The sequence below is a fragment of the Myotis daubentonii genome, chromosome 3 (genome assembly GCF_963259705.1).
Source record: "Myotis daubentonii chromosome 3, mMyoDau2.1, whole genome shotgun sequence".
Taxonomy (NCBI): Eukaryota; Metazoa; Chordata; class Mammalia; order Chiroptera; family Vespertilionidae; genus Myotis; species Myotis daubentonii.
The window spans coordinates 29,556,049-29,579,975 of record NC_081842.1 but is presented as its reverse complement, the minus strand read 5'-3'; the positions used below and the strand labels follow the sequence as shown (position 1 = coordinate 29,579,975).

Below are 23,927 nucleotides of genomic sequence, written 5' to 3'. Positions count from 1 at the left end.
AAGATTGACTTAAGATGTTAGCCATGTTTGTATTGTCTTGGCAAAGGGTACGAGTTTGTAATGAACAAGCACTTGGCATAAATTGTAAACAAAGGGCAATAAGTAAACATGTCCTTTTATTCAACAAACTTTTCCTGAAGCACCTACTGTCCAGAGACTTTGTTGGGATATAAATTTTATTATATAGGCGCTGGTATCAAGAGAGAGAATTATGACTCTGCTCTTTCAGTAACAATAAGTAAAACTTCTCCATCAAAGTATTTCAACGTTCATGGTGCTGATGTTAGCAGCAAAAGTAGATGTGACAAAACGTAGGATTTATTTTTATATAATAACTTATGTGGGTAAAATAAAAAAAAAAACTAAAACAACTTAGAACGTGGGCCCGTGGATGGCTTTAGGCATTTAAAATTTGGGGTAGACTTCTTGTGGACATATATAATACTTTGCTTTTTAAAAAAAACTATTGTATAGTCACTGAGATTAAATGAAAAAATTTTTTTCCATTAGTATTTATTTGAAAGTTATAGTACCTACTATGGCAACTCTATATGCTTATATTTAAAGCCTGGGGCGGGGTTGGGGGTGGAAACTGGAAAATTGGTAGAGGCAGATATCCTGCCTATTTTTTACCAGTCTGTTTTTTTTTTTTAACTTATCTGATTTTAGGCATTTCTTTAAAACACCTTTACTTTTCAAGTTGTACATTTATTAATTCCTCCCTTTTAATGTGAGATTGTGTGTTTGTATGTGTGATTGTGCCGGGGTCCAGCCCCAGCAGGTCCAGGGGTCCCCAAAGGCGTGGACGGAGTCGGCGAAGAAGGAATGACACGGAGATAGGGTTCAGTTGATCAGCAGCCTAGCCAGGATCTCTAGCCCGGATCTCCAGAGAGGTTCTGCTTCGGATCTCCAGCGAGGTTCTGTAGCCATGTTCCCTCGCTAGGTTCTCCAGCCAGGTTCTGTCCAGGCTCTCCAGTCAGGTTCAGTGTCCAGGTTTCAGTCAGGTTCTCCTGCCAATCTCTGTAGTCAGGTTCAGTCCAGGATCCCTTGCCATGTTCTCCCGCTAGGCTCTGTCTCTAGGCTCCGAGGCCAGTCCCTGTCCAGGATCCTCCGGCATGCTCTCGCCAGCGAAGTTCTTCTGTCTCTAGAGAACGTTCTGTGTAGGATCTGTGCCTAGGCTCTGTCTCTCTTGGTCCTGTCTTCCAAGCCCTGTGTTCTCAGTTCTGTGTTCTGAGTTCTGTCTCTTGCTGTCTTCTGAATTCTGTCTGTTGTTGTCTTGTTGCATCTGCATTTATACCAGTTGATTCTAATCCTGTCAATCTCTATTACAAAGGTTAGGGCGTTTCTTATCTCCATTCCAGGGAGTAAAAGATTATGTAGCTTAAGCATGATTGTTTGTAGTTAAATTGATTAACTACCCGCCTGGCACTTAGTTAAGGAGTTTCATCCCCTCCCTAACTTCAGGGGAAAATCCCTACCTGGGGATTCAACCTTTCTCGGAGAGGTGACCTTGCTTAAAACACAGCGCCAAGAAGGTGAGCAAACATATTAAGAACCGTATGCTATATATGCCAGGTCCCTTGAAACAGCAAGGATGGACCGGCTCCCGGCATGATTGTATATGTGTGTGTGTGTGTGTGTGTGTGGCTTCGTTAGTAAGATAGTAAGTTATTATGAGCCTTCTCTAGTAAGAGAATCCTAGGTGTAATTTGTTTATATTTTCACCCTTTAAAGTATGATTCTTCATGGCTTAACTTGAGAATATCAGACATTTTTACTAAACATGGGAAGCTGAAGGCGGGTCCCTAGGTACGCAGGTCTGCCTTTGATTTGGAATTGGATATTTCCTGTGAGTTGTCCTGGCCTGCTTTTGGTGCGTAGAATGGAAGAAGCAGTGGGAAGAGGTAGTTTTGTTTTGTTTTTTTTCTCTGCCAAGTTCATTTATGTACTTTTTGTGAACAATGCCTGCTCAGAAAATTTTCAGAGTAGGAACATGTAGATTCTTGTTAAGACCTCATAGGTGAAACCAGTGAAGTCAGCCAGCTACCAGTGTAGTGTTTGTTCTCTAACTTAAGTAAATACTTCTTCTCATTAACTTGTTCCTTTGGAAATATGTTGATGTGGGAAGAAAATCCAGCTTTGGTTTCCTTGTCTCTGTTTTATTACTTATTTACTTACTTTATTTATTTTACGTTGCTATTTCATTATTTAAACACTTAAAAAAACACAGTCTGGTTGGCACCAATCAGAACAGATACCAAATAGAATATTTCTCCTGCTTAATTCTTTTATAAAGGAAAAAGCTTTTTTTTTCTAGCCCTTCCCCCCCGCCCAGCACTTAACTATAAGAGGTTATGATTTGTAGCTACCACACCTAAAATTATTTTTTGAATTTTGAGTTATGTCTCAGTAGATCATATCTAATTTCCCCTCTTTCTTGGTCTATTCTGATGTTATTCTGGTCACTCAAAAACCAGAATCTACTGGCATGCTGTAGGCTACATAGGTGTTTTTCATATACTAATAGTTGTGTTGACTCTACTTTCAAGATGTATATCCTGAAACTTACCAATCTGCACATATTTCTATTTCTAGCTTCCTAACCTGACGTACCGTAATCTCTTGACCAATGGCAGTAGGCTTCTACCTGGTTTTCCTGCTTCCACCCTTACTTCCCACAGAGTAGCCAAGTACTTTGCAAAGATTATTCTTTGTAGAATATTAATTGGGTACGTTATTTCCCACCCTCTTTGGAGGAAATTTTAACTCACTTGTTTTAATTCACTAACAAGATTCCAGCTGCGTGGGCCTTTTAGCTGTCTCCATGGTCCCCCAAGCTCACTCCTGTCTCAGAGTCTTTATACCTGCTGTGCTCTCCTTCAGGAAAGTTCTTCCCTGAGATTTCATCGCTGCTCCCTTTTATTCCTGCCTCAGCTCAGATTTCAGTTCCTAGAAAGGCAGCTGCATAACAAATGGCCCCCAGACTTAGCACTTTCAAGCAGCCAACCTATAAACATTAACTATTTTGCACAGTTTTCTGAGGATGATGAATCCAGGAGCAGCTTAGCTGGATAGTTCTGGCTCAGGGTCTCTCATGAGGCTGTAACCAAGTGGTTGGCTGGGCTGCTGTGTGGAAGGATGAAGTGGGGAGGGTGGGTTGGGGCGAGGAATCACTTCTGAGCTCAACTTATTCACATGGTTGTTGGCTGGCTCTGATGTCAGTTCCTCACTATTGGCCCAGTACCTCAGTTTCTCACTATAGAACACCCCTTGACAGATTGCCCGAGTGTCCTTATGACATGGCATCCAGCTCCCCACAGGAAGAGCCCAACACAGAAGCCACAATCTTTTATAACCTAATCTTGGAAGTGGATAGGATCAGTTGTGCTGGATGCTGTTAGTCACAAAGACCAGCCCCGGTGCAGTGTAGGAGTATGATTACCAGGAGGTGGGGATTGTAGGGTACAATCTGGAACGGTGTCCTCTTGATGTCTTAGGATCAGTACAGTTATTTTGTGCTGTAATATTGTGTTCCTTGTAGCAAGTTCAGAATGTAAGAAGGAAAGGAACCATACTTTGAACAACAAAAATCAGAAAACTATGTCTCTATAAGCAGACATGGTAAATTACTTAGTTATATATTTTTAAAGATCACGTTGCTAAAATATATATGAAATTGTGTTTCCTTATATGTGGTCCGCATATTTAGAGGAGTTTGCCCACACATTAAATAGCCTTCAATCAGTGAATCTTTGAAATTACTTCTCTGAATAGTGATTATTTTTTCAAAGCATTCTTCACTGTTATCAGCTTCTTGCCAAAGACATTCTGTCTCCCTCTTATTAAAGATGTTTCATCTAATTTTTCTGTGGACTTGACAGCCCCATAACCAAACTTTATAGAACTATGTGCAATAAAAATAAATATTATTCTGTACAAAGTTTTCTTTTTGAGTAATTAAGTTTTAAGAGAGATTTTATTTTTAGTTTAGCCCTTTGTGGCCCATTTGTGCCTCTTTTTGGTACTCACCTATGTTTTAACAACTCTTAATAGACAGGATGTTAGGTTTTTCTATTGAACTTTTGTCTCTGTTGAATATGTCATGGTTGGCTTTGAAGTCAGTCTGACTCACACGTCTGCCAGATTTTCACTTTATGTCTTGAAACAAGTTGTTGAATCTTTCTGAGCCTGATTTTTTTTAAAAAAATATCTTCCTTACAGAGTTGGTGTAAAGAATAAATTAATATGTTAAGGGCCTAGAATGTTACCTAGCATTTTCTTTCCTACGGTCCTCCTTCCCCAGTTGTTTCCCATCAGGTTGAGTGGATTTCACACTCTATCACCTAGTGCCTAATGACAAATGCCATGGACGTCCTGGCTTATCTCCAGTGATGTAGGGTGGGCTGGGAAGACCAGTCCTACCAAGCTTGGGTTTCACTGCAGACTGGTGCCAGTAACTTAGCCCTCTGGAAAACCCAGAGTCCAAAACTATCCATAAAAATACACCTACTTTCTAGGCATCCTTCAGAGATTTGATGCCTACAAGCAGGTTTAACTGCTACACGTATTTCACTTCCTGCCTGGGGTTGGCAACAGTGGAACTCAGTCAGAGGCACCTTGGAAAAGAATTAGGCTTTCGGGGTTTGGTGGGGTGGGGGTGGGGGAGGATGTTTCAATCACTGTAGATACTCTAAGTTAACAAAACATTCAGAGCAAGGAATTTTTTAATTAGAGTAAGTTCTACAACATCCATGTAATTACATTTTTCCACACCCTAACATTCTTTTTTCTCAGCTTACCCACCCTTGTGACTCATTCCGTAGCAAAACCAGCGAAATCGGCATTCTCTTGTCATCAAGCAAAAGTGGGTCATCCCCCTGCTCTCTTGACTTCTCTGGTATGCTACCCCTGAGAACCTCATTTCAGTTTGGACCTCTTCCTGCTGCCCTGTGTCCTGGTTTTCCCCATGGTCTGGTTTCTCCTGACCGTTAGGAACCTCTCACTGTGGCCAGTTCCTTTCATGGACTTAGGCTGCTTTTTTTGGAATGTTGCATTTCTTGCATTCAGTCATCATCCATGCCTTGAGAGTACTAAGACTCTGCCTTTTTCTTGCTTTAAGTTCAACGGAAATTCACCAAGAATCTCTTATGTGCCCTACATTGAAGTAGGCCCTGATACTTACATTATGGGTTAGAAGAATGAGGCTCAAAAAGATTGTGTCCAGAATGACAAACATTTTAAACTATAGAGGCCCGATACACGAAATCCGTGCAATAGTAGGCCTTCCTTCCCCCGGCTGCCGGCACCGGCTTCCCTCACAGCCTCAGCTTCATCCGGAAGGCTGTCCAGTCTAATTAGCATATGACGCTTTTATTATCATAGATGATAGAAGCAATTTAATGCAGATCTGCCAATTCCAAATTTAGCTGTTTTTCCAATTTAGCACAACTCCCCTTCAGGTATGCCAAGACATTGAGAAGCATTGATGATGTCAGCTGGAAGGCTTCATGGGTTCATGCTTGAGTCTGTGCCACTGGCCATCACCCCTCCTCCAGCTAGGGGGACTGCTGAAAGCAATGAGTGGCAGATGTGCCCCAGGTACCAGTTTCTGGCTCCACTTTGAGTCTATGATGCCCCTGGCGTGTAGGATAGAGAGAAAGCTGTCATCTTCAACATTGATAAAAAAGATTAGAAAAAAGGGTTGGTCTTAAAAGTTGATTTAGCAAGTTAGAGTAGGAAACCTCCACTCACTAAGAAGACTGAAATTATTATTAAATATAACAAAGTGTGGGGAACTCCCGACTTCATTAATTTAGAATGTGGATTTAATACTAAATCAGAAATGTGTTACATTAGAGGAGCTTTTCCTTTGACATTATAAAGCCTTATGCTCTGTCTAGAAAGGTCACTTACATTTTTTCTTTTTTTGAAAACTTTTTCAATAACCTTAATGAAAATGAAGGTAGTTTTCATTAGTTGAAAAACAGGCATTTATTGATTGATTACATTACTGGAAAAGAATATTAAAAATAAGTCATCTTGGGTTTCATAATGTGTTTTTAGAGTTTACCTTTGAAATTGTATGTCCTGAGGTTAAAGATTACTTTGGAGACTTTAACGAAGCCATTTTGTGAAGACCCAAGGCAGGAAGATGAAGAAACTGTGCACTTCCCTAAAATTTGAAATGACTGTAGACCTGGGTTTAAATATAGACTCCAGGCCCATGCTGGTAGCTCAGTTGGTTAGAGCATTGACTTATACTTGCTTTCTGGATTTATGGGTCTAATGAGAGTATCTGCACTGTGTCTAGTACCTGGTAGACATTTTGAAAAAGCCAACCACACCTACCATTTCCATTAGTTAATAAATTTTTAACTTCTAGAAAAAGAAAGTATTTATCATACTAATGGTGAGTTAGTAACTTCATTTTTCTGTACAAAAGCTTCCTAGTTGTAAACTGGCTACGTTGCATAATTGTCTTACATAACCCTAACATAGAAATTAAAAATAGAGATGACATAAAGCTCTAATGGTATCCTGTTAAGATCGCAGTTAAGGGAAGTTTAGCATATTATAAGACATGATGTTTTTAACAGGCATTTTTTATTTCTCTCATGAAGTATATTTTGGAATGATCTTTGAGAGGCTGCTGTTTGAACCGTTAATTCATTTTACTCAAAGGCTATGAACATCAAAGCGGCAAACTCAATTAAGTGAAATAGTCAGGAAATGGAATATTCTTGTGAATTTAGTTGTTAGTATTAAGTAGAAAACATTACCTTATCCACCCATATGGTTTCTGGTCTCTACTTAAGTCATTCCATTGAGTTAGAGTTTGTATAGAAAGCTCTGTGCCAAGTGTTTTCGTAGAAAATGGAAGGGAAATAAAAACATTCTTAAAATTCTTTTTGCTACAAGTTATATTACTGAAAAGCATTCCAAACTGTATTAATTGCTTTAGCTCATTGGTACGAATGTCATTGAGAACACCAATTTTCTTCCAGTTCTGAAAATGGAGATTAGATCTGAAGAAGATTCAAGGAAGTGTATAGGGTGGGGTAAAAGTGGGTTTACAGCTGTGAGTACATGAAACAGTTTGTTTTTGTATTATTATTTATTAATTATTGTATTATTTTCCATACAGACAACTGTAAATCTACTTTTGCTACACCTTGTATACAGTTCTATTTTTAACCTTTTTAAAATTTACTAAACCTTTTAAAGTTGGTATTTTGCATTGTATTCTTATTCCATTTTAAGTTTTGGACAAATTATATAAAAAAGTAGATTAAAAAAAACAGAAATGAAGTTTTCTTTTGGGGTTTGGAAATCTGTCCCTTATTCAATCAACATTGAAGTATCTTATTGTGTATACAGAAAACCTAACAGAACTTTTTAAAACTTTTTTATTCTACAAGAATTTGATATTTACTAGTAAATAGTAAATCACATACCTGTTTTCAGAATTCAGGAAAAAATGCTCTGAAAAATAGAACCATTCAAGAAGCCAAATTTTAAGGTTTTTTTTTCCTGTTTATTTTCTTACTCAGTGTCGAAGAATGAACAGTTTGAATCACAGTGATTTTTTTGTTGGGTTGCTTTCAGTTTTTTTCATCACAGTCAGGAATGTAAGCCTAACAGGAAAATGCATTCATGAATAACCAATATTTGTTTTATCTTACGTAAATTCCTGATCACTGACTTGGTAAGGGACATCTTGTGAAAGTTATTTAGCTCTATAATGAAATATTATCAGATACATATTTTCATCACATATAGATCATATATATATCAGCATTTTAAAATACTGTGCGATAAGTGAATGGCTAAAGTAAGGTTGCTAGACTTTCTAAAATTACATTTCACACTCTACACCCCCGCAGATGTAGTGCCCAGTACCTCAAAGCAGAGGGTCTTCCTGCTTAGAGCCACATGGGTTCTTCTGAACAAACCGTCAGGACAGTGTTCATTTTCTATAGCAAATATGAGGAAAGGAAAGAACACTGTATACTCTTATTGCAAAGAAGAGCTTAAAATGTCCAAAAAGTGCAAAGAGGATGCAGGATATCACTAAGAGTGCCGATCAAACTGGTGAAGAAGGTTTTAGACATCACAGTTGACTTTGTCCCAACAGTTTGTCATCTTTTTCAGTTCCCTCAGTGGTAACTTTAAGGAGTTAAGCCGTTTGGTGGCAGAGGGACAGAAAATGTCAGGGGAGTAAGCTGTGGTGGTGGAGGGTCGGCTGGGATTTAGGTCTTAGACCCATAAATGATGGTGAAATAGACCTTCCCAGCAATAATCTTCTAGCCACCAGCCACTTGGGTATTGCTTAGATTACTCTTTACCCTTCTCTGCTATGCATACATCTCTCTCAGACTTTAAACATGTCCAACACGGGAGGCATAATGGGCTCCTCACCCCATCCTCCCTGGTCCTGGGCCCACCTTTCACACAGCAGCCTATGCCAGAAATATTTGCACCATCCTTGGATCCACTTTCATAGTGCACGGTTGGACCAGTCACTCAGGCCTTTTGACTTTATGTCCTTAAACGTATTTGCTTCTGTGCATTCCCCTCCCTCTGTCAATGATGACTGCATGTGCTTAAATGTTATAGGGCAAGGTTCCCCTCATGCTGCACAATTACCCCCAGATCAGAGGAGGCCTCGTTGTAGTGGAGTCAGTACAAAGCCTCTGCTATTACTGGGTGCTTTCTCAACTGCTTCATTTTAAACAGCAGAGCACTGTGCAAGGAAGACACACGAGCCCCAAGTGACCTCACTTAATGTGGTTAGATATTTATAGAGGCCTCCTGACAAAATCCTTTTATTTTTAAAGGATGCAGTAACATTTAAAATTGCGTGGGCATTTTGTCCCTGGAATGTGTCCTCACAATTGCAAATGCAAAATGACTTGATTAAAAAACCTTTTTACAAAAACAAACCAAAAAAACCCACAAAACAAAAACACGCCCATACAATCAGGAATTAGGGCTATCGAAAGCATTAATGTGCACCTACAAGGACAGAGGAAAAGTAAGCTATCATAACTTTTACCAAATATCTGTAGTTTAGGACATTTGCAGTGATGATGGCAGTGAGGATCGGCATTGCAGACATCTTCCAGATGCAGAACTAAACACTTGACTTGAGGTGACCTGCACACGAAGGTCGGACATGCAGGGGCAGAGTTTGAATCAAATTGTTTGGGGAGATGTGGCTGGAGCAAACATATGTCTAAGTATGTTTCATGTTCTATTTCACTTATGCAGCTGGAAATAACAAATACCATGATCTCATGACACAATTGTACATTCAGAAAAGTACGTGCACCATAAGTATATGGCTCAGTGTACTTGCACAAAGCAGACAGTGTAGACTGAGAATCAGAACATCACCAGCACCCAAAATGCTCCCTTGTGCTTTCTTCCAGTCCTCGCCCGCCTGCCTGCCACTGCCATTGCCACTGCCATTGCCACTGCCACTGCCACGTGCTCTGGGACTTGTTCTCTGTCTTCTAGCACTGCCCATTAGTTCTACTTGTGTTAAACTTTTTATAAGTGGAACCATTCAGTAATTACCACTTTGTGTCTGGCTCCTTTCCTCATCATTATGTTGATGAAACTCACCCATGTTGTTACATCTAGTTTGTTCACATTGTTGAGTGGTACTTATTTTTTGAACAACCACTACTTATCCATTCTGCTATGGTAGATGCTCATCTTTCCAATTTGGGATTATTATGGATAATGCTGTTAAGTCTACCAGACCTGAGGCCCTGAACCTAACTGTCCCCTATACCTGGGCTCCTGAGCATTAAAGAGAAAAAACCAACATGATATAGAAAAATGTTCTACATGCAAACAAGTGGTTAAAATAAGATGGAACTTGGAGACATTGTAGAAAATAGGTCTACCTTTCATCTAGCGCCAATATTCCACCTTTGTGTGGAAATTACCTAAAAATCGGTACAGCGGTCTGGTAGGGTTAAGATTCTCCTGTGTGACTTCAGGTGACGAAATGTTAGGCGTTTGGTTGAGCCTAGGCCACAAGGCATTTCTTCCTCAGTGCTGGCAGATACTGTCAAACAGTTTTTCTAATGTGGTTTTACTAATTTACACATCCATCGCAAAGAGGGGAGTTCTTCCCCCACATTCTTGTTGGCTCTTGGTATTTTCTGTCTTTTTAAATTTTAGCCCTATTGTTGGAAGCTTATAGTACTGCATTATGACTTTAATTTGATTTCCCTGATGACTAATTTTGATGACCACTTTTTCATATATTTAATTTCCATTAGGATATCTTTAAATGCCTACTCATACTTTTTTCATCTCTTACTCTTTTTCACTTCCCTAAATTTTGTATATTCCGACCAGAAAAAATAACTTTTTTTATTGGATTGTCTTATTGGCAAAAGTGATATTTCCTCATATCCAGGCAATATAGAAGTTTAACTTCCCTGTTACTTTATTTTAGGTTATTCCAGTGATCTCCTGGCTAATCATCAACTTCTACTCACTCTCAGACTCTCTACCCTGCCTTCTACTCGACCCATCAAGTTACTTTTTACAGCCATGTAGATCTGATCAAGTCAAGTCCAGTCCTGTCATTCTCTCCCGACCCTGATTTATCGCATTCCTATCAACCCAGGCTAAACATAGTGTTTCCAGAACGTTCCTATAAAAGTTCACAGGGAGTGAGTACCGCACACTTGCTAAATAGTCAGATGATTAAGCTTCTTCCCTGGAAATTCTGGCTGAGTAGAGTCTGGTTGAACCCCAGGAATCTGATGGGAACAAGTACTCCAGGTTATTCTTATCTTCAGGGAGGTGTCAGGAACACCATAAACAGGTCCTTTTGTTATTGCCTCAGGGCTCTTACCGTTCTCTCTCCACTATATGGATTTTCTCTGCCCTTCCTCCATTGTCCTCATCTTTTAACATCCAAGGCAAATGTCACTTCTGTAGCTTCAGTCCTGTAGGCTGAGTACCAGTAACATTGCATTCAGCAACTACTTATTCCTGATCTTTCTCACAAACCTGTCCCACTGTGGCCTTCTCTGTCTCAGCTGACAAGAGGCACTGGTGTATCTTCAGTATAAATGCAGAAGGCCCTTTCCTGTCATGACTTCAGGCCTGATTTCTGCAGAAGCCTGCTACTAACTAGTTTCCCTGCTTGCATCTGTACCAGTCTGTCCGAGTGATCATCATTTTAAATGCCAAGTCAATGTCATGTGATCCTTCTCAGAACACTCCGGTGGCTCCCCGTTTCTCCCAGAGGAAAAGCCAGTCTTCACTAGGTCCTAGGAGGCCTGTTGCTATCTGACCCCTTCCACACTTTCACCCTTTGACCTTCCTGGCTCACTCTCCCTCAGCAACCCTGGTCTCCTGCTGTTCTTGGAACATCCCAGATATACTTGCACTTCAGGGCTTTTGCATTACCTGTTCCTTCTAGCTGGACCAGTTCCCCCAGATGTTTGTAGCACTAACTCACTTTCTTCGAGTCTTCGCACGAGCATCCTGCCTTGACCACACTATTTAAAAATTAATTCTGACCCATCCTTCCCACACCTCCAATTTCTTATGCCCTGCTCTTCCCCCTCCCACCATGACCCTCACTAGTTTCTAATATACTGTTAATTAAGCGTATTGTCATTTACATCTGTCTGCCAGAATATGAGCTCCCAGAGAAGATATTTCTTACTGTTCTGCTCATGATGTATAAAGTGAGTGATGAATATTTGTTTTATTCGTTGAATAAAATATTCGGGATGTGATATGTAAGAGAGCTTTACATACTATCTCTTTACAAGCCAGGTTTCTGTGGAACCTTTTATAAGATATGTTGCCTGTTTTCATATTTTGAAATAAAAAGTTGACTTTGGGAGTTTGGATGAAGCTGGGTTTGCTGGGTTGGTTTGAAGGAGAAGCCAATGGTAGTTCAGCTCCTTCTGCCCTGGTCATGGGTGTTCTCTGGGTTCAGGTTTATTCAATATAAAAACCTCTTAGGGATTGCTACTGAAGTACTGGATTTTAGGTTGTTTCATCTTTGCTGGCATTCCTAGATAACTTATGAAAATTAAATATCTTTTATGTTTGCTTCAAGCACATACATTATGAAAAGTATGTGCATAAATTCATAGTCCCATTATCAAACTGTGTGCTTTTGCATATTTCAGCCCTTCTCAAGGGCATTCTTATACATCCTTGCATTAATTCTGGGTGACCAGAAACCTAACCCTCTTTCTCTCTCATACTTTATTCCCTGAAATGCTGTGATGCTGTCCAGCTGAAATTTGACTACTAGGTAAGAAGAATAGTACTGTACAGGGTCTATTTATATACATCCAATTTTAGAATAATTTTTGCTTCTATTACTGTGAGTCCTTAAGTTTCTAATATACATACACATATAATTTTACATGTAATTTTTGCTTGGTGGAGTGCAGCATTTTTATGGGACCAGAGGGTATTTTTCCTCTCAGCTTACAAAGAGATTATGTTTAAAAATCTGTTGACTCAGCATGTCATTATGCCACTCCAGCTTCCCTAACCTTTGGTGATCTCTAATTGTCTTCTTACTGTTTTACCTGTTTTAGCCTCTTCCTACAACCTGAATTTATTGGTTGTAAGCTTTTCCTAAGAGTAAATCCTACACGTTAGTGTCTCCCAAGGTGCCTGGAACTCTACTGGGTTGTAATCTGGGCTGTAATGTAATAGCTCTGAGCAGCTAAGAGAAGAATCCTTTCATGAGGAGTGAATAGATTTCATCTCATAATGATGATTATTAGTGGCTCACCACTTGAAAGCATGCCAGAAAGGAGCTATATGAAGCTCTATGAGGAAATATAGCTTAAGTCAGCTAATATAATACTTGTTTCAAAAAGCCAAGTCTCAATTAGATTGTGTCACGAGGGAAAGCCTGGGTATATATAGTTTTATCCAAAATAGAAAAGGCAGTTAAGCACCCATTCAAATCATAGTTGAAATTTACATTTAAACGACTTTTACAATCAACTATATGCATAGCAAACTTAAAAATAACACTGGTGAGAACTATTATAGGAACTTCATTGTGCAATAAAAAAAAATACTTCAGTTGCCACCTCGTAGAAAAATACCTAATCAGACTGTTCTTTGGTCGCTCAGCATTCTGAGAGCTATATTTCAGGGCTACGCTTTAACTACAGCTAATCTTAATGAGCCTATACCTCAACAGATAAATTTATGTTTAATCTCTATTCTTTTATCTGTTTACTAGAGGCCCAGTGCACGAAAATGTGCGAGTGTAGGGTCCCTAGGCCTAACCTATGATCAGGGCCATCTTCCGCCCGCTCACCACTCCCCAGTCCCGCCCGGCCACCACCCGCCCCAATTCTCCATGGTTCCCCATTGGCCACCCAGCGATCGGAGTCTGTGGGCTGCGGAGAGGGACCAAGAGGTGGTCAATGCACCCCATAGTGACTGGTCGATCGGTTGTCTTGGTCATTACACTGAATGGTCGCTGGCCTTTTATTATATAGGATTCTCTGGGATATGTGATACTAATTAGTTAACAAGTGTGGAAATTCAGTTGAAAAATGCTGGGACATAAAGGATGGCAGGCAAATGAGGAAAAGAATGAAATATTTTCTGTCTTTAAAAAAATATTTTCTGTCTTTATTGTTGAAAATATTACATATGTCTCCCTTTTCCCCCATTGACCCCTTCTAGCCCACTCCTGCCCCCCGGCCCCAGACCTTCACCACCCTATTGTCTGTGTCCATGGGTTATGCATAGATGCATACAAGTCCTTTGGTTGATCTCTTCCCACCCAGCCACCCTCACCCTGCCTTCCCTCTGAGATTCCACAGTCTGTTCCATGCTTCTATGCCTCTGGATCTATTTTGTTCATCAGTTGATTTTGTTCATTAGATTCCACATATGAATGAGATCATGTGATACTTGTTTTTCTCTGACTGACTTATTTCACTTAGCATAATACTCTCTAGGTCCCTCCATGCTGTCTCAAAGGGTAAGAGAGATCCTTTTTTACTGCTGCAAAGTATGCCAGGGTTTGTATATATCCCACAGCTTTTTTTATCCACTCATCTACTGATGGGCACTTGCGTTGTTTCCAGATCTTAGCTATTGTAAATTGTGCTGCTATGAACACAAGGGTATTTCTGGTTTCTTATGCTATAGTCCTAGAAGTGGGATCACTGGGTCAAATGGCAGTTCCATATTTAATTTTTTGAGGAAACTCCATACTGTTTTCCACTATGGCTGCACCACTCTGAAATATTTTCTAAATACCCTTATTCATTTAACAAGATTATTGAATACTACTGGATATTAGGAACTGGGGAATTAGGAACTGGAGGATTGGGACTGAAGTGGTAGTGAGGTTTTGGGATATAGAAGAAAAGGAAAAAAGAGATAACCAATCCCATCCTTTAGGGCACATATATGTTCATTCATTCATCCATTATCTATTGAATGCTTGCAATTTGCTGGGGATACAGTGGTGAAATAAAACAAACCAGAAGTCCTTGCCCTCACTGAGCTTATATTCTAGTGCAGTGGTTCTCAACCTTGGCTGCACATTAGAATCACCTGGGAATCTTTTTAAAATCCGGATTTCTGGGCCTCATCTTCCAGAAATTCTGTTTCTTTGTTATGGGGTGGGGCCACAACATTAGTAACAAAGAAACAGAATTTCTGGAGGATGAGGACCAGAAATCAGGATTTTAAAAAGATTCCCAGGTGATTCTAATGTGCAGCCAAGGTTGAGAACCACTGTTCTAGTGGGATAGAAGGGCAATACGTAAGACAGATCAGTAAAAAAATATTATAGAGTGTTAAGTGCTAAGGAGATAAATAAAATAGGAAGGGAGATTGGGAGTGTGGAGGGTGGGAAGCAGGTTGCAATTTTAGATAGGTTGTCCAGGAGGAACTTGGCGAGAAGCTAAAGACCTGAAGGAGGCAAGGAGGCCAGTTGCACAGGTATCTGGAGAAGGAGCAGTGGAAGCCCCTGGAAGAGGCAGCCTGAGGTGCCGAGGCAAAAGCGGGCCTGGCTTCTGGGAGGACCACGGAGGCTGCTGGGGCTGGAACAGGATGAACACTCTGCTGAAGCCCTGAGAGGGCTAGGTCACTGGTTAATGAGAGCCATTGGAAGGTTCTGCCCCCAGGCTTGGAACGTGACTATGTAATTTAGTAAAGGGAGTGAACCATAAAAAGGCTTAATTAATAATTAAATTCAGCTATAAATTGTCAAGCAGACTGGAAAGGTTGAGTTGTTCTGGAAGATGTACAACTGGGATTGAGTGAGAAGTAAAAGCTGAATTTAAAGGTCTAGGAGTTGTGTGTGAGGGGTTATGGAGATGGGTGCTGTTGATGTGAGATGTTATGAAGATGGACTCGGAACTCAGGGAGACTTTATGGGAACAGTCGTTTGGGGAGGCACTGAAGACAGCCTCAGGGGAGCCCTGGCCAATCACAGGGCTGGAGGCAGGATCCTCCAAATGAGGTCCTCAAAATGCAATTTAGTGGGGAGGTCCTCAAAATGGTATTAGTCAACTCCCTTCTTTTGTCTTTTTCTTATTTTATGTTGGTTGTTTTCTAAGGAGATCTGTATTCCTTCTTAGACTTCTTATGAGGCAAATATGAAAGAATGAAAAAAGGATAATTGGAAAACTCTGTGATGTTGTCTTCATGCTAACGACCAACTCATGGGAAGGGGGTGGATAAGTGGCCAGCCTTCACCTCGCTTCCGGGAGTTAGAACACCACCGAAAACTGGTTTGGGACTATAATAAATAGCTACGATTTTAGGCCTACAAAACAAGACCTCAAAGTGCTATATTGATTTTAGTTTATTTTCCTTTTTGTCATCTCTCTTGCTGTCCTACTTAAAAATCTCACCCACAGTGACCAAAAGCACAAATTTGTTCATTATAATTTTTATTATATGCCACATGATAAAGTTACTTGCAAATCTTAATATTTTCACAAGTTGAATTGTGTGACTCTCATATCAAGCCTCAGGTGTTGTTGTTTTTTAAAATAAAGATAAAACCTTATGTTATTGTCAGGACTGAAAGCAAAATTCCGTGGGCTGTTGCTTCTGCCAAAGAAACATTGCTCTTTCTCTGGCTTAAGGTGTTAAAACACTTAGCAGTGTTTTCTGTCTAATTTTAGTGTTGCTTTCTAATTCTGATTTGGAGCAGTTTACCCCGAAATGTCATGGATATGTGTTTTGCCCATAAGTGAATGCATACGCTAATTTCTCTGTGACTTTCAGAGGCAAGTCAGAGTTAAAATGGAAAATTGCTGTAGGAAGCTGATGTTTTTAAACTCTTGAAGGCTTTACAATGGAATAAAACCTCTTTCCATTCTCGGCTGCACGGAAGATATTAAACTCCTTTTCAGTAAGCAGATGATGAGTAGTATGGACTTTCCTCTTTTTCCCGCGGATTCTCATGATTCAAATCCTGTCCCTGTTACAGTGTTATTCTGCACTAAGGTCTTCAGTGCCCGGATTGAACGCTGGTGTTTTTATATTTAGTTTTCCTTAAACTTGTTTGGTGCTGTGAGAATATTCACTATATACCATTTTTGTTGCAAAGGTTCTAGCAGTATTAGTTCATCTTGACTGATGCCCTTGACTTCAGAATATAAATAGAAAAATAGAGATAGGTGACAAGGATTGATTAGCCAGGCTCCTTCTAAGCGAAACTGTAAACCTGTCTGGATAAATCACTAGCTCGAAAGCCTGGAGAATGCATTTTAAAAGAATTAAGGGTAGTGTGTGTTTGTGTGTGTGTGTTTAACTGATAGGGAAATTTTCTAGAAGAGCTGCAAGGGCACAAAGATTCTGTCTGGTTTTACTGTCCTTCAATTTTTATTTAAAAAATTGGTTTGTGAGTTTTACTAAGCTATTAGAATGATTATTTACTTGATCTTTTTTTAAAGTGGAATTAAAAATTTTGTTTAAGAAAACTGAAATCAAGATCTTACGGCTTTTATACACACACACACATATATGTATGAATATACATATATATGTATATATATATTTATTTTATTTTACTTTGTTATTATTAGACTTTAATTTTAGGGCTGAGAGGGCACTTTTATTTTCTCTCAGGCACTTTTAAGCCATCACAGCAGATAAGTGAAAAAGTATTTTAGTATTTTTTGGTATTTACCCCATGCTGGGCAGTGTTCTAAGCACCTGACATATATTAACTCATTTAACCCCAACATCCATCCAAAGAGACAGGTACTGTTATTACCACCACACACCATATAAAGAAACTGAAGTACAAAGCTCAGTAACTTGCCCCTGAAGGCATGGATCTGGGATCTGAACTCAGACGCCAGAGTCTGCTCTCAACCATTATATTACCGCCTGCCTCTTTCCTTTTCCCCTTCTTTCTAGAATTTCCAATTCCAAGGATTAATTTTCCCCCTCACTGTCTTTTACCTCATGTGGATTCCTCAGCTCCCAATTTGGGGTTCCTTTTCGGCCTGTTTTTCTTTCTCTGGCCTGATGAAGAACCGCGCTTCAACTTCCCACCAGTCACTGCTGCTTTCTCACCTTCTTCCTTGGGGATCATCTCCAACTCTCAAACCATTTTTGCATTCTTAAGTCATATCACATCAGGACTAGAAGCTGATGCTACAATAATGGCTTGACCAGTTCAGAGTAAGATAATATTAATAGATAATTAACTCATGGTTTCGACATATATCCTTTATTCCTGTTTAGAACATCCCTTTTTTTTTTTTACTACATTTACAAAAACACATTCTCTTGCCTTAGTTCTTATTGTGATGCCATTTTTTTGGTATTTATGAATATGTCTCAGATGTCCCAAGACCTTTGCCTTTGGGCTGAAATCCACAAACATGGTCTCCTCTTTGTGGACATCATAGAGCATCTCCTCAGGTGATTTATGAAAGTTTATAACTGTGTATCCTAGGATCTTCTGGCTCTTGAGACACACGGCTGTTCATATGTTGAGTGTATAAATTCCCATTGAGCGTAAAACTGTCAGAGACAGTTGTGTGATTCAGGATGACAAATGGGTGCTGTGGATCAGCTCTTGGCACGTTATCTTCCTGACTGCATTGCAGGCAAGAGGATAAAGAAAGAATGGAGCACCATCTCCCACCGCCCCACACCCAGTGCCCTCACCCCATCCCCCACACCCCCTCTCTGCCTGGTGTAATCTACTCCTATTTTATGGAAGATGAAATCATACCCACGAGTTTTCTGCTTCCCAAGACAAAGATAATGATTATTACTGAGTCCCATACAGCATTGAGTTTGCAATAGTGAGCTTACACAGTAATCGCTGCTGTATATTAAACAAAGAAGAATTTTACAGGATTGAAATTTATGAATGCAGCTTCCCCCTTCTTTCCCTCCTCTTCCATGATATTTACTATAGAGAGTCTGAGGTGTCTGGGGATGGGTGGTGAGCAGTCCCTTCATATATATGTTCTTGACTATACTGCAGGTTTGTTTTGTTTTTTAATTATGGGTGTTTCTAAGCTGAAGTTGTTAGCCCCTAACAGACCTGACATCCTCAGGAGCCCCTGGATCCAGGAACCCTGGCTGCCCCTTCAGTTCCATGGAGCAAGGTCTTGACTACTTTGCTGGTTTCTTTCTCTGAAAGGAGTGCACATGCTTGCTGAAATCGTCTGTAATATGTCCAATTAGTGCACCAAAATTCCCTCTTCCCTGGCCCGTTTATGTTCTTGTGACCTTCTACCCAGAAGGAACTTTGGCCAGGGGACTGGAGTTGAGGGGGTGTGTTCCTTCTGGCTGCGGAGCTTAGGTATTCCTGTGGGACCCCATTCTTGCCTCTGTCATGTTATATCATAACAGCACTGTAATCCGTCTGTTTCCCTGTAAGTTTCCCCGACCTGACGGAAATGCTCCAAGACTATGAGCCTGCAGTTCAGGGCTTGGCTTTGGTGGTTGTTATAAAATAGCACTGATCTTCATTCTCCCTGCTTCATCCCAAACATCATACAAGAGGGACTATTGGTATCAATCCAAGGAAACTCTTGTTAATAGGATTCTAGAAATTGATGAGGAATTTAAATACAGATATGTCTGAACAAACACGATTTCTCAACAATGGACTTGCAGCCAAGCATTTTGTAGTGCAACTACCTTTAGTCTAATTTCATACCTCTGTGCCTTTCTCCCTGTGATGTGTTCCAGAAGTGCCTTTGACCTGGGCTGCTTTATCTTTCTCTTCACTCTCAAAGCAGCCAAGAGATCACACGCTTCACCCCTCTCCCATCCAGAGCTCATCCCTGTCTTTCTCGGGGTTTAAATTTACTTTTATTATGCCACATGTATTTAGCTCTGATTATTTACAAATTACCGAACCCATTTCTCGTGTTAGACTGAGCATCTTGGGGCCAAGGCCCATGTCTATTCATTTTGCATTTCTGCTGATAATGTGGTTCCAGATACATAGTAGGGGCTGAGTAAATGCGGAGTTGTGTTGGATTCCTTTATAATAGCACTGGGGTGGCGTGGTGAATAGAATAGGAACTCGGATGGAGGAAAGGATTGGCGCAGCGGTTATTGTAATGACCAGAGGAGGGCTGAGGGTGAGGAGAAAGAGGAGATTGGGGCAGGCATGCTATCAGAGATGACACCATACAAGTTTGGGTGGTTTGGATGGAGATGTCAGCAGAGGTGTGAGTAGAAGTAGGGGCTGCGGTAGTTGTAGATGGACCCCTGGGAATTGAAGGTTTATATGAGATGACAAGACGGGATGCGTGGTAGGGGGAGAAGGTGGAAGACCCAGGAGTGGATGGCCATGTTGGAGGTTGGACAGCAGTAGCTGGTAACTGGCAGCTGTGACAATGAGGAAAGGGTGGGAGGAGAGACAGGAAATTCCTTCAGCGGTAAGAGATTGTAGCAGGTGTGTGTGGGGGAGTTGCTGTGACCCCGGCAACTTTGGACGGCCAGTTGTGTTGGACAGGTGTGTACGCTGTTCATGGTCGGTCAGCGATTAATGATTAAATTTTATCTTAGGTAGTTGTGGGGAGCTAGCTCGGCACTGGTAAAAGAACCAACTGTTAGGCTTGGCTTAGCTTGCCAGGGAATGAGGTCATATGTGACCATAATGCTGAACAAACAGGAATCAAATGGCACATCCGAAATTTCATTTATCCTCTCCTTTCCCGTCATTGCCTGTTCAAACCACTCTGTGGGGTTGCATTTCAGTCCCCAGATGAAATCTCTGCCTGACTTAGTTTCTTCTTAGCTTCTCTCAGATTAAAAAAAAATCTTTCTTGTGTTATAATTGTGTAGTGTAATAAGCATTGCTACATCAGTAATCACATTACAATCTCTAAATGTATCAAAGTAACACTGCTGTGTACCTAAAACTTAACTAGTGTGACGCATCACATTCATTCAATAAAAATAAACCTTCAAGCACTTTTATCCATAGACACAGTCTAGGCTTAGTAAGTATCTGGTCTAGTCCAGTGTGACACCATATGTCATTGATGCAGAGGTGAACCCTCTCCCTCTCTAGCAGCTCCTTTTTGCTGGAGTGGGAAGCCCGTATCGGGGAAGAGAGTTCTGAGAGACGTCTTCTCCCTGGTTGTCCTCTAATACGTCTGCTCTTCCTCTCCTACTCACCAGGCAAACCCTGGTGAGTTTGCAGGAAGGGGTGAGAGTGCAGGAAGGTCACAGCATGACATCACTCTGATACTTGTTTCTTCTGGCCAAGGCAGCTGTAAGCCTGGCTTGTTCTTTTGTGGGCAGTTCTGTAGGTTCTTTGGACTGTCCTTCCCTCCTTCAGTTCTAGGGCTCTCTCACCTATGTTTTCCCTGATGTGGGGACATACACCTTCCTTCTCATTCCAGGGGTGTGCTGCTGAGGTCTTCTCACCTGCTCACAGCAGCCTTAATTCAAATTCAGGTCATGTTGGCTTGGCAATGCTTATGGATATGTAGGTAGAAACACCCTATAGCAGTGGTTCTCAACCTGTGGGTCGCGACCCCTTTGGCGGTCGAACGACCCTTTCACAGGGGTCGCCTAAGACCATCCTGCATATCAAGATATATACATTAAGAATCATAACAGTAGCACCATTACAGTTATGAAGTAGCAACGAAAATAATTTTATGGTTGGGTTATAACATGAGGAACTGTATTTAAAGGGCCAGAAGGTTGAGAACCACTGCCCCATAGGGCAGTGATGGCGAACCTTTTGAGCTCGGCGTTTCAGCATTTTGAAAAACCCTAACTTAACTCTGGTGCCGTGTCACATATAGAAATTTTTTGATATTTGCAACCATAGTAAAACAAAGATTTATATTTTTGATATTTATTTTATATATTTAAATGCCATTTAACAAAGAAAAATCAACCAAAAAAATGAGTTCGCGTGTCATAGGTTCGCCATCACTGCTGTAGGGTTTAGGAAATACTCAAATGCTTAAGAGAGAGGCAGGTTTGGAAGTACACATGTGCGGTGAATGCTATGCAGATGGTGGTTGAAGTCATGAGAGTGGACATAGTTGCCCAGGAAGAGACATGGAACCTCACAGAGATGCTCATTTTAGAAGCAGGAGAAGGAAAAGGAGCTGGCAAAGCTGGCCACAGCCTCTTCCGGAGTGCTGGTTCTATAAAGGGGCACACTACAGGGGTCAGCCCAGAATTATGTTGATTGCTGTGTTTATTTTTTACCCCAAATGTGGAAATTATACATACATACATTTTTATTTTCACGGTGAAAAGACCTTAAACTGTTTCCTGCTATCTTAATAAAAAATAGTGATATTAATTTTAAATTAGAATTCTTTTTCTTTGAAAATAAAATTTAACTCTTTTTTCCACAGTTGTGTATGAACACAGATCAAGATTAGAAAAATCCTTGCAAAAGGAAAGACTTGAACATAAGAAAGCAAAGGAGGGTAAGTAATGAAGCGTCATGTATTTGCTTTACTATTTTTTTTTTTTTTGCTAAGAAATTGATATTAACTCAAAGTCAGTTTTATAGGTAGACAGAGATGCCAAGCAATTTTCTGTGCCTTGTGCATTAAAATAATTTCTGCTCAAGACTGGATTTAGAATCTTTCAGTGTGTGCCACCTTGAGGTAGTTCATATATTGGTTATACACTGAGTGGCCAGATTATTATGACCACCCCATCAGTACAATGAAGTAAATTAGTTATGCAAGTAATAATAATAAAACCTTGAGAGTATTTGCTTAGAAAGTTTTCAATATTTAGTATTTTTGGAAGTGTCAATGAAGTACTGATGGGGTCGTCATAATAATCTGGCCACTCAGTGTATATACCATTTCAGAAATAAACAGCTTTCCATTTGAATATTATACACATATTTACTAATACCTGGAACTTTTATCTACAGACATTCAGAAAGTAACAGTATGTATTCTCCAGAATATGACAAATTTTATATATACATATGCACATACACACACACATATATATATACAAATTTATAACATAATAAATTGATCATACTGTATGATATCTTTTCAGTTATGAACCTGTTTTTATCTTGTGAGGGCTTTTATTGGACAGCTGATTGGTTCATTTAGAAAAAAAATAACATTTAGCACAGATATTAGGCAAATGCTATGATTTTTATCAGAATTTTGGTATAAAGCATTGGCTTTATACAGCTTGTGATTTAAAGTTACCTGCATTTTTATGTTTATTCACCTTTTGTGATAAATCTTGAGATTTAAATTTGGTGTTCTGGATAATTAACTGGGTGGGTAGAAGGAGGGAGAACACTGGAGGGCAGTATTGATTAGGATGTTTTGCTGACCCTTGGATTAAGCCTGTGCGAAGAATAGGAGTTTAACAGCATTCAGATGCTTTGATCGGATTTGGATTTTTCTTGTCTTCAAATGCAGAGTGATTTTACAGGGCCATCTAGTGGATAATATGCTTTAGGAGCGTAAAGGATGGTATTCTCTTCAGGGCCTGAGTGATTTCAGTGCCATCTAGTGGGCAGCAATAAATCTTCCCTGTCTTTAGGTGTGCTGCTTGTGTTTTTCCACTTTAATTTAAAGGCTGGTTAATCACCGAGTGTGCATTCTAAATGCACTTTTAATCAGTTGGTTGTAATGTAGATATTGTTGGTGCAAGATTTATGGCTTTAAGGTAAAGAGGAAAAATATATAATAGTTTTTCAACTTTTTCTAAAGTATGGAGAGGCAAAAGAAAGTATATATAACCCACCAAGTAGATTGTTTTAAACCTGGGACTTTTTTTTTTGTTAATCTGAGTAAAGTTCGCCTTTATTCTTTTAGATGTTTAAAAATTTCGCAAAGAATGAACTTGCTCTCTATTTCTTCCATTTTGTATTTTCTAGATTTTCTTGTTTATAAGTTAGAAGCACAAGAAACACTAAATAAAGGAAGGGTAAGTTGTCTTTTTAGTTTTTATTTCATGAAATTTAGGAGAGGAAATTGTTGCAAAAGCGTTTTCTCTGTTGATCTTTAGTATTGTAGGGCTGAAATACATTTTTTTTTTTTTGTCCAACAAGCATATTTAAGAAGGAGACTTTAAAACTTGTTCTTTTAAAACCTATCTTTGCTTATCGCAGTATTTATGATAGCAATGCATTGGGAATAGCTTAATCTTCAATAATAAAAAACATTATTTTTATTCATTTATTTGTTCATTTGTTTCGAATCTTTCTTTCCTATAGAACAGCGGTTCTCAACCTGTGGGTTGCGACCCCTTTAGCAGTCAAACGACCCTTTCACAGGGGTCGCCTAAGACCATCCTGCATATCAGATATTTACATTACGATTCATAACAGTAGCAACATTACAGTTATGAAATAGCAACGAAAATAATTTTATGGTTGGGTCACAACATGAGGAACTGTATTTAAAGGGCCAGAAGGTTGAGAATCACTG

At 39.9% G+C, this 23,927-nt stretch overlaps 1 protein-coding gene across 8 annotated transcripts in view; it reads left to right on the top strand.

Moving 5' to 3' along the window:
• Window positions 1–23,927, top strand: part of GOLIM4 (golgi integral membrane protein 4) — an 82,499-nt gene that overhangs the window by 20,629 nt on the left and 37,943 nt on the right. For all 8 annotated transcript variants that reach the window (XM_059686959.1, XM_059686957.1, XM_059686953.1 and 5 more), the window contains exons 2-3: window positions 21,864–21,938; window positions 23,375–23,424. In XM_059686959.1, the coding sequence (XP_059542942.1) occupies window positions 21,864–21,938; window positions 23,375–23,424 (125 nt within the window). The remainder of the gene's footprint in view (window positions 1–21,863; window positions 21,939–23,374; window positions 23,425–23,927) is intronic.